The 12,194-nt window shown below is 32.1% G+C and overlaps 1 protein-coding gene across 1 annotated transcript; it reads right to left on the reverse strand.

Annotated features, from left to right (window-relative positions):
- Window positions 1-5,785: 5,785 nt before the first annotated feature.
- Window positions 5,786-10,143, reverse strand: LOC134276476 (multiple epidermal growth factor-like domains protein 10; the record flags this gene model as incomplete). Its single annotated transcript, XM_062758732.1, has 7 exons — window positions 5,786-5,842; window positions 7,388-7,519; window positions 8,395-8,489; window positions 8,995-9,135; window positions 9,371-9,511; window positions 9,608-9,745; window positions 9,904-10,143. Coding segments are annotated over 7 exons (944 nt in total), but the record flags the coding sequence as incomplete, so codon positions are not given.
- Between the last annotated feature and the right edge of the window lie 2,051 nt (window positions 10,144-12,194).

A 12,194-nucleotide genomic window follows, 5' to 3' on the forward strand; every position in this document is an offset into this window, starting at 1 on the left:
GCCCGTGGTACTGCCCCCCCCCCCCATTCCTTTTTTTTCCGAGACTAGCTTTCTGCTGTTGATTTACAATGTAGTATGATTTATTTTATCCAAAACCCGTTCTTCATGACCTTCCTTTTTGTGTTGCATTACGATCATCCCCCTACCCGGCCCTTTCCAACGTTTAACACGCAACTGAAATCTGTCTTATTGAAAAATGGCAGCTGTATTACACAGGTGGCGCACTGCACAATGCTCAAATGTTTCGAACCTGAGGACACTCCTTTAGAAACGCATGATAAATAGATATCTACATAATATATAAAAACACTGGTTTCGTGTCTATTCCTTTTTTAACCTTGGAAATAAAAATGGACACAAAAACCCATCTTTTGCGACTGTACATGGATTTAAGGTCTTCGGTATATTTAAAGGACAGAAACGATTTTTTCCTAGATATTAGAAAAATAAAGCCCGGTGGAACTATGGGGAATAAATTGTCAAATTGACACTGTCACTGTGCTTTTCTATTTGTGAGCAAAGACGAAAAATAATCTTAGAAATGGGGATATCAAATCATTAGAGAGCTTTAGTTACTCGAATACTGCTTACTTGTAAGTATAAAAACTTCATGCGTTTATTTAATACTTCATCATATCTTAAAAATTAAGATATTTTATATATCTTTTTTTTTTTAATTCAAATGATGAATCAAAGAATTTAATTCTGGTAATTAGGGCATTCCCCACAGACACTTGCTTCGTATATAGAGCGTCCCCTCCTTTCTTTTTTCCACGAGTTACCTAGATCAGTTTCAGACACGCTCCGCTTCAATAAGGTCGAATTTTTTTTTATCAATCATTGTTCTTCTTTAAATAGTTCGCATTGACAGAAATTTTTCTTCTTTTGTTATAAATCGTTTCAGACTACCGTTGTCGAGTCTCTTTCTTGTAAACTATCCATGTACAGCCACGTAGCATCGTTTTTGAAAGTTGGGAGGAGGGGGGGGGGGGCAGTCAGAGAAAAAAAATACTTACCTGAAAAAAAAAAAGAAAAAAAGAGAAAAAAAGTTGCCCAAAGCTGAAAATCCTACCTTCCGGTGGGGGGGGGGGAGGGGGGGCGGGGGTAGGAGGTGTAGAAGCTAATTTTTTTTTTAAATGCAGATTTCCGTCAGTACCAATTTATTTTACCTACAATACTACATTTTCCTTATATCACAGACCCCTGCCCCCCCCCCCCTCCCCCGTTGCTACGTGCCTGATGTATTTCTCAAATATTACCTCAAGGAATAGCCTAGAGGAAATCTCATTTTGTGGGAAAGGGGGTGGTTTTGACAAGGGACTTTCCTTATTCAGTTTTCTTCAGATTCATGGCTGTTTTACCTTGTTACAAGGAATCCGTGTTTCACAAGGGGATGGGGTGTTTTCCAATGTGTTTTTTTTCTTATTTTGGAAAGATACTTTTTAATGCTGAAAATGCAACCGGAGGGGGGGGGACTCCGAGCCCCCTCAAGATTCAAGCATTATGATGAGGCGAATCTGAGGTAAACGTATAATTACATGTATAAAGTTGATCGCTGGTATATTTTACACTCTAGGCATTTGAACAAAAACCGATATTACAGAATATCTTACATAAATCAAGATAAACTTGTGTGTACAGTGCTCATATTGTCAACAAAACTACCGCTACATTACGAAAATTTCAACTTTCTGCTATATTTTTTTTCAATAAGACTATTGCCGACTACAAATCATTACCGCTACATATGTCCCGGCCAGCAATTCCACTGTAAATATATCTGTTCATAATGTTTCGTTATAATGGAAACAAAAACCATTTTTTGTAGCTTTTAATTGCCGTTCTATAATATGTCCTGTTTCGTAGATCAAACATACCTTCGACATCGAAAAAAAAATTGTCATAAAGGGCACAATTACTCGGTTAGGATAGCAAGTTCATGGATAATATCGTGAATTTATTGATTAAGTAGACATATTTATATTGTTTATTTTTTGTTTGTATTAGTTGTAATTAATGACTGTTGGGTATTCTCAAGTATGAATTGTGCAAAGTACAGTGGTAAATAAGATTCGCAAATTCGGAAACGCGGAACGATTCAAGACACATTACGGTATGACCCCCCCCCTCCCCCGAAAAAAAAAAAAATAATAAAAAAATAAAAAACCATCAGGACTACCATCACGTACTAGTACATGTAGCTGGTGATAGCTATATACATGTACTTGTAAAGTCTTACTACTTTTGATTAAAAGCATAACTTAAAAGATTATTTAAAATACATATGTAAAAAACAAACATGATTTATCCTTTATCAGGTCACCATCAAATGCACATATATTGAGGAGGGATTATAACGCTATATGCGTACATTCTGAACCATGCTATCAATGAAATTCCCGACACTAGAATATGGTTCATTCTTAATTTAAATGGATTTTATAAACTTAAAAGATAATTATAAACACATGTGGATTTTATCTTGTATGATTTTGTTTGTGTTCACATGTTAAAAAAGCTGTTGATATTATTCATTTCCTACGTAAATACTGTGTAAAATTAGCGTAAAATAACGTATGGTAATGTTGCATAATTTTCATTTCCGGACTTACTATTTTTTAAAAGTGAATACTGTTCCCACTCATTAACCGACACCAATTTAATACTGGACGGAGATTTTATAAACAAAAAAAAAGTGGTTAATGCTTGGGAACATATTCAATTTCATCAACATTTACTGATTTTTCATGAAAAATGAACGGATTTAACTGAGCAACCGCTGTTTGGTGTGGTATTATGACGTCACTGTAACATATTACGTCATTTTTATATAAGTTGAGTTTAGCTTTGATCTTATTGTAAACGAAACATAAGGGACTTGCATAAATAATGGTAGTTTAAAAATAGTAAAATTTCTCGGCCGCATATAGCCAATAACGTACTTTGTTCTTTAAATTAATTATCCCCGGGGTAGTGTTGAACTTCTCACATTTTCATTAAGGCATTTTTTCTAATTATAGACGTCACGTGGTGACGTCGTGGTGTAGTGCCTCTTGTAGTATATGTCTCATTGACGTCTATAGAATGCATAATGATAGCAAAAGATTTATCCATGACTTTTCCGATTTATTAGTGTTACATGTTATAAAAAAAAGTGTTGATTCGCCGAATTCTGATCCATGTGCTGCCTTAACAAGCCTGCGTGTCTTGGAATATAAATAAACATGTAACAACGACACCCGAGAATTAAAAACTCCGGAATGTGGCTACCGTATATGCTCTCTTATAAGTCGGTCTGCCGATAATTAAGTCGGTTGTTTTTTTTTTAAAGTTATTCGGGAGAGAATTTCCATTGACGCACTTTTAAGTCAGTGCTACTTTTTGTCAGAAATAGTTGAGAAATCAATGCTCTTAATATTTTTGAAAATATGATGTCGATATATAATTTAATTTTAAATCATTAAAAAAATGTACATTCGAGAAAAAAAATTAAACTTTCAAAATTAATAAATATTTGTATTTTACGCATGATCTTAGAATATATAAATGATATAAAGACTAAGACTTTGATGAATTCGTTGGGATTGACTTTAATATCTTACCTTTTGTCGTCAAAAAAAAGTGCCAATCTTTCTATGCCTCATCTATTAGTCGGACACTGAGTTTTGGACCAAAACTTAACTCCGAAAAAAAACCTTAAGGGAGCATATATAGTATGTATTGTGCAACCATTTCTTTTTTTAGCAATTATGATTGACTTGAAGATCTATTAAAAATGCCAAAAGCATATTGAAATGTGTATTACACGCAAATCCTCTTATCTGAGAATACCATTTTAAGCTGCAGTATTCTTTTTCAAATTATGATGTCGACTTAGTTTAACAGTTATACCTTGCGTCGTGCGAGAAGTTCAACAATTTACTAGGAATTTGAATTAAGGTTATGAATTTCTTAACTTCATAAATAGATCTAGACGATCACGCTAAGAGAACCAAAGAAAAGGTCACATGTCCAAAGATGCAGAAAGAATGGAGCTCGAGCTTGGTACAAGACAGAAAGTCTGAGTAAAAGATCGAAATTGAAGGTACAATGTACTATTGAACAAGAGACAGAAAACGGAGAGACATAAGAATCGGAAAACCTAAGTATATAGTTGTACGTCCTTCAAGACCATTATAAGACATAGGGGGAAGATCGAAATGAATGACCACCAGAAGATTGACCAGCAACAATTAAGTAACAAAGAGTAGTCAAGTGTCAGAGTAGAAAATGAATATGTATAAATTGAAAAGCATCTGCTAATTCTTATAATTGTATTTAGAGAAATTGAAAAGAACGATTTTGATGCGTAACCAGTCAAGTTCCATAATATTTTTCAAAGGTTGAATTACAATTTTATTTGCCTCTGTTAAATTCCATAACTAAATATATTCTTTTCTTAAAAATGTATAACCGACGAAAAACTGAATGCTGAGAACATTATTTCGCATCAGGGCTTATTATCAATAAAGGCATTAATTGTTAAAGGCACATTTGGAGCTAAATTTTTAATTTGTATCCATTATATTTTTCGTATATACTTACTAGATAGAGCGACTGTATCTATCAATTAAACGAAGCGTTTCTCTTTATTTTTCTATGGGTGAACCGACTTTTAAGCGACTATGTACGGTCCATAATGTTATTCAAGTATTGGTGAATCTAAGTATTAATTTTGTTTGGTTAAGACGTTCAATATTATAGTATTTTCACTCATTCAAAGAGATCCTAAGTGAGTCAGTGCTACGTTTACTCCATCTAAAAAGAATTCCTGATAAATAAACATGCGTTATATTAATATAATAATATATAATATATATATAATATATATACTGCGTTATGGACAACTTTATTTAACAGCTCAGATTATCACCATTTTAACATTTATTATGACCATATTGTGTGAAAGTTATTTTATAAAGTAAGAGTGGGGAAAATATCATTTTATAAGGTTTAATTTATTTCTCAATGATCATTCAGACTAAATTTGTGCCTTATTTATTAAAGTAATGACTGACTTAGGAAGAAATCATATTTAGAACATGTTCAGATAACATATTTGCGGTAATTTTTTTGTATCTTATGATGTCTATGTAGTAAATGGAATTTCATATCATTCTAATGATATCATAAGAAATGTTTCTAGTTAAAAGTTTTGATAAAATGAATATGCATAATATAAAGCACGACACGATATTTTACATGTACGATGATCCTAAAGGTTAATAGGTTTTAATTATTTCTTTAACTGGAAATTCTGTGCTTAATGCTTTGTTTATGCATACATGTATGGTTTTGTTTGATAAACTGCATATACTAATTGAATAATTACAATTCACATTGAAATGACCCAAGACTTTCTTGTTCTTGTTAAACTCAACCTTTCCATTACGATATATAGTTTTAGTTTAGATAAGATATGTTTAAAACCAAAAACACAACAATCATTCAATGATAGTTTGAGCCAAATACTATGGTAAAAGACGTCACTATAACGCATTAAAGGGATTCAAAATAAGTAGCCTTCGATTGACGTGCATTCGAGAATCATTTCAAAACAATAATTGTGATTTATTTTCAAATGAGTTTTAAACAAATCTATCCTGTAAAGTCAAGGTTCTGATAGGCACAAAAAGTGTCAGACAGATCAACGGTTTCATAAGTGTTGTTCATGTCCGACACATTTAGGTCCTGGTAACTAAATGAAAGGTCTTTTGTTGAAAGTGTCTGAATCTTAACATTATCTTTATCCATTTGATCCGCCTGTAGCGATCTCCTCTCTGAACTCACACAATGATGTTGCCTACAAGAACATAATTATGACATATATTTCACCATTTTCATAGCATTGAAGATTATTTTGATTACAATTTATGTTAGCTAGTATAATTTTTCTTTAAAAAGAGCATGTATTGGCTTTCATGATAATGTGGACCTGACTTATTAAGACAATATATCTGTTGCCCAAGTAAAATATTTCGTGTTCTTAGAATACATAAAATGTCCTTTGCAAAAAATGTTGTGCGAGTATTTTTTTCTTTTTATAACGATGACCTGTATCTTTGTTTTGAAAGTTATTTAATAGATAAACTGCAAAAAAGTTAAGTTTTGCAACTCATGAATTATTTGAAATTTTATTTTACAAATGACCAAATTATATATTTTTAAAATATATTTTGAAAAAATTCATTTTAATCTAAAGAAAGGTTATTTAATGCTCATTATGAATTTTATTTCTAAAATCATATACCAGTATATATTCTTCCCTACATATTATGATCATCAGAACAATACCTTTTGAAAAAAACTGATACAGCAATCAAGAGTATGATGAGTATAACCACCACTATGGCAAGTCCTATCGTCGAAGCACTTAATGAAGTGTCATCTGGAGAAAGAAAATTGTATTGGTACAGTGGTTCTAATATAATTAATTGCTTTTTTCAAATTTAGATGATAACGCAAAAAAAAGCAGAAAGTTAAACTTACTTCGAAAATCACATGCAACCCCGATGTACTGGTCTTTGCATCCCTGAGAACAACTGCCATCAAATTTACTGCATGTCTCATCATGTAAACAGTGACCACTACATCTATACTGACAATTTATCCCGTATGAACCCTGGGGGCATTCTACGAATAAGAACTTACTTTAAGTATCTTTTATCAAATTGAATCTTTGAATAAAATTGCTTATGTTTCTCGTTGAATCTAGGCTAATTTAAAAAGTCAATATAAATGTAAATTAATGAAAAAATAAACATTGTTTGCATATTCAAACTATGTATGGTGCATCGAATGAGGGGCTCAGAGTGGCCAAAACACTTTTATATTTAACTCTTTAATTATCAATATTTTGTCAAGCATTTCATAGAAGAGCTCCAGAACGTGATACAACTCCGGCTACCAGATGCTATTGATTACCTCTGGTAGGGATACATTCTGTCCTTTTGTACATGGAAATTGTATTTTCAACTTTAAAAAGTTTGGAGAGAAAGATATAAAGGGCGCTTGAAAATTTATACCTCAAAAAGACAACCGTAAAGATTTAGTATGATATATACAACATTTTGCTTCGTTAGAAAATTAAATAAAAAAATCAAGTAAAAGATATTAGAAATAAAAAGTAAATAAAGGTCTTCGCAAGTTGAGCCTTTCTTCAAAAAGGTCATAACTTTAAATCAAGACAGCATTTAACATCGATCTCCTTGCTAATTTCGACCATTTTCGTTTGGCATACTACAATGTAATAAACAAAATTAATATTACTTTACTACATCCATCTTATTCCGGATCCATTGGAGAGAATAATTATACTCTATGTATTTCCAAGTGTGAAATATTTTACCAGTCGTGCAGTTCGGTGATCCTGTATAACTAGGAACACAATTACAGGAACCATCCACGTGACTGCAAATACCAATGCAATTCCTGGAACAAGTCTCAGAGCAATTATTTCCAAATGTACCATCAGGGCAAACTGCAATAGGTGAATAACATGTTCTCAAACCATTGACATGTAAACATTTTCAATCTACTACTTTTTCATATTTGGATATGTCACTAGAAAAGACATTAAGTGTAGTCTTAAAACAAATCCCTATTTTAAACGCCATGACTAACTTCCCAATCGTAAAAAAACTCCCCTTACTTATGCAGCAATATAACCTTATCACCTGCATACGGTGTTTACTTCTCCTAGTTGATTGGATACAGGGCATGCTATACGAGTGATTAATTTCTAAAAGGAGTTGAGGTATTGACAAACAAGATAAACAAGATGATGAAACAAGAATATCGATACATTAGTCAGAAAATAAAATCTTTCATTAAATCAAATACATGACCAATGTTTTTCGTACTCTTTTTCCGCCATAATCAAAGCTCTGGATTGTCAACGGATTTTTCCTTTATTTCACAATTATGAAAATGACTACAAGATGGGTGTGACCGGTGACAGGGGATGCTCACTTCACGATTGCACTTAATCCCACATCTGATGGTTAAGAGGTCCATGTTTACTCTGCTTCTGATTTGCAAAGGTTTAATGGACTTTTTTTTTTAGCTTGAATACTGTTCGTTTCATTTACCTTCATTTACGAGGGTTGATCCAAAAGTTCGTGGAATTTCTTCATATATTTTTCATTTATTAGTGAAAACGGTTGAGAATAACAAATAAGAATATAGACAATTTTTGAATCCTTTAAATCAAAAACATTTTTAAATATCTAAAATATAACCTCAATGGCAGTTGCCATAGAAACGAATGTTTCGATCGTAGGACGTATGACGAGGATTAAAAAATTTGTTGCATGTTGTCTCATTAAATTATTGCCTACAGTACATCTTACATACCTTTACGACATTGAGGTCCATAGTAACCGGGGGAACAACCATTTTCACAGAGACCGCTAGAAGGGCTACAAGTTTCGTTATGAATACATTGACTTCTACAGATATTTACACAATCGTATTCAAACGTTCCAGCAGAACAAACTATGAAAGAAAATAGAGCAGTGCCGTTGAACAATAACATTGAACAATAATTCGAACCATATATTCATATCTTGCTTATAAATTTATTTTTCTTGACAATGCTATAACCATACAAATTAAACGTACATTGTATAAATATCATAATGAGGTTTATGCAAAAAATGATTAATCTGAAATGATGGAAAAATTACAAAACGAATTAGATATACGAGTATAAGTAAGAAGATGCCGCCGCAAGATATGCAATGTGCTCTAGGCGTTATCAATTTGCCAAGGATTACAATTCATATTTTACTGTTATTAGTTTTGATAAATACTATTTCACAAGTTTCATGAATCACTGGATCCATTGGTGGATTCTTCGCCTATCTTGGACCATTTCAATTAAACCTGTCTAAGCTTACTTTTAGCTTGCTGATGATCAATGTTGTACTCAGATATCTATTGGATTAAGCATACCTTTATTGCAGAGGTCACCTGTGAACCCAGGGAGACAACCAAGGTCACAGTGCCCATCTGTCTTGTTACACGGATCATTGTTAAGGCAATTAACACTACAGTAAGCGGAACAATTTTGGCCGTATTTTCCAGCTTTACATGCTAAATTAAAATTTTATTACACTTGATGATAAATTTAACAAATATTTATAACATCAAATCGAATCCAATCTTTCTTCTTCTTATTTCATGCAATTACGATTATTCGTCATAATTCATATTAAGTATTTACACTACAACCACAAGCAAATTAATTTTAGTGTTTGTTGGATTCAAGTATATTTTTCATGGATTGACTATTAAGGTTTGTTCAGTTATAATTTTATTTAAATCTCACTTTCATTACACTGTCTTCCTGTCCATCCAGATTTACATCCATTATCGCATTGACCAGTCACCTGATTACAAGTAACGCCATCCATGCAGTTTCCTGAACATGTATACTCACACTGAAGACCATAGTACTCCGTCAAACATTCTAGAAAGGATAGAATAAATAAAAAGAAAAAAAGCTTAATGTCCTACTTAATCTTTTGTAGGTTCAATATGCATTTCTTTATAGTTTGTTACACACTTGTATCACAAAATTCTCCAATCCAACCGGGTCGACAACCAAGACATGTTCCGTTTACAATATTACATCTTTTTTCTTGACAATTTTCTGGACACTGCAAATCACAGTCAACGCCGTAGACTCCTTCTTTCAAACAGCCTATAAATAATTTGAAAATAGATATGTTTATTGTAGATCGATATCCTTTAATAAACATTATTATTCTTCATTGTCGATTGTCGTAAATGGCATCATTTTTTAGCAAACAAATAGCAGTCACGTATTATCTCTTATTCTTACTTAATTTTCTTGCTTACCTAGGACAATCACTTCACATAATTCCGTAAAGGAAGACATTGCATATTCTTTAGGATAAACAACCTCTGGTAATCTTTCATTATAGAAAATAACGTAACGAGCATTTCCGACACAAGTTGTGTTAAAATCTAAGGGAGGTAAGTCAGGACCATCTTTGTAGCAAAGTGAACCATCTTCTTTCTTTGTAGTATTGGATATATAAAGGGAAAATCCTGCAAATCTTCCTCTCTGCCTTAAAACTATAAAAAAAAAAATCGTAAAATTTACTTGTTTTAATTGAGAAATGTGTTTTACCGTAAACAAAAAATAGACCCCAAAAGGAAAGAACTTGCAGGAATCCAGAACATGCAGAATGGAGATAAAAACTGAGATTAACATTCTATGAAAAGGATTTGTGCACTCATTTTTATCCCCCTTATTAAACATGCTTTATGCGCGTTTCAGTGACTTCAAAACGGCGAAGATTTTTGAACGATGATAACATTTTGCCATTTGCATTTGAAGTAACAAGAGGAGAATATTTTTTTACTCTTTTCGTTTACCACATTTTTTTCCTAGTAATCGGTCATTTAAAAGATTAACTTTCAGAAGAAAAATTAAATAACCTGTCTAATCCGGACACCAATCGTTCCAAATAAATGGGCTAGATAAGACAGTATAATGGAAAGAAAAAAAACATTTTAATCAAGTTAATTTCTGAAAAGGTCTTTTTAAAACGTATTAGGCGAGAATTTGGATTACTTATATACAACATGCGGATAAGAACAGTTTATTGCTTTATCATATAAAGCATTCATTCATGAGTATGTAATGATTGGTTTAATAATTTGATTTTTTGTTTATCGTCTCTTCGATTTTTTGCAGTAATATTGAGACGCCACCACTTGACGGTAAAGGGACATTAATTTAGACCTGTTTTCTGCTCTTACATGTAAGGTTTTCGAGTAGTGAGGGGTATTTTCTTTCAGCACCTTCTTCAACACGGAATCTTGGTTAATAGTGTCTCATTCCAAGGACGTTCACCACGTCCGGCAGTGGGTTTCGAAGTCTTTAGCAACGTGCATGCATTAACTTCTTACTATAAGTGGCATCATAGCAAACATATAACCACTACACCAAAGTGTGCAATCATTTTCTCAGTTACATGTATTAAGAAGTGTAAAACGTTTAAAAAATGTTAACAAAATTACAGTGTATCTTTTAAAAAGCACAGTAATGATTTTACCATCAATGGTATATCTTGAAAGTTCACTATGTTATGATATTAGTAGGGACCATACCATAACTGATCAAGGTGTATAATTTGTTATTTTTTAATTTTTATAAATCGATTTGAAATTCCCGATATAACTCGTCGAATGATCTGATATCTTTTTGGATGATGGTTAATAATTTAGCAAATAGCTATGCAATTGTTCATTTTACTGTCATTGTGCAAACAAAGTATTTATATACATTATTCATTAAAATTAACTCTTTGCACTCTGTCCTTATGATCTATTAGTCATTGTAAAAACGCTGACAAAAAAAATTCTAAATTGCATAAATGGACATAAAGGTTTCTTAATTTTTGGGACTAACTTTATCTAACTTGAGTAACTTGAGATATGTTTCTTTTTTTATTTCAGACTGTATCATCTTATACATTGAAAGTACGGAAGCTAGTTGGGCATTTATTTATTTTTTTTTTTATTTTAACCAATACTTTTATCTGTAAATTTTACACTTTATTCTTTAAATTTAATTTAAGTTTAAATTTTATAGATTATAGATTAACGTGTGAAATGTACAGACTAATGTGTAAAATGTAAAAAAAAATGTCAAAATGGCACTAAAACGCTTCCAAATTTTGCATTTTGTGGCAGGGATGAAAAAAGGTTTTACTCTTAGCAAGTTAATTTTTTTTACTTATTTTCATGTTTTAAATTCAAATTGATGCGATATAATGTATTAACTAAACACAAAAGGATACGATGCGTCTGAATTATCAGGAATCAGGAATTTTGGTGATTTCTGATTAGTCTAGACACTCTTTCCTGAGATGAACTTTAGAGTGTGTTCACCTCAAATGAAGAACCGAGAGATTTATTCGGGTTTTCCCTCTTGACCAACCATAAAATTTAATTTGCTTACAGCTTTTTTCGACCAATCAAATATCGCGTTATAAAGAAGTGTGATTGAGAATGTAAAAAAGGCGGACGCCAATACGGAGGAGATTGATCTACTTTACTAGTAAATAGTTATTTTTTGTTTAAGAATAAATATACTGTGTTGTTACACTACGCATTAT

This window comes from Saccostrea cucullata, unplaced genomic scaffold (assembly GCF_032062105.1).
Source record: "Saccostrea cucullata isolate Sc308-1 unplaced genomic scaffold, CSIRO_AGI_Scuc_v1 ctg14791, whole genome shotgun sequence".
Classification (NCBI taxonomy): domain Eukaryota; kingdom Metazoa; phylum Mollusca; class Bivalvia; order Ostreida; family Ostreidae; genus Saccostrea; species Saccostrea cuccullata.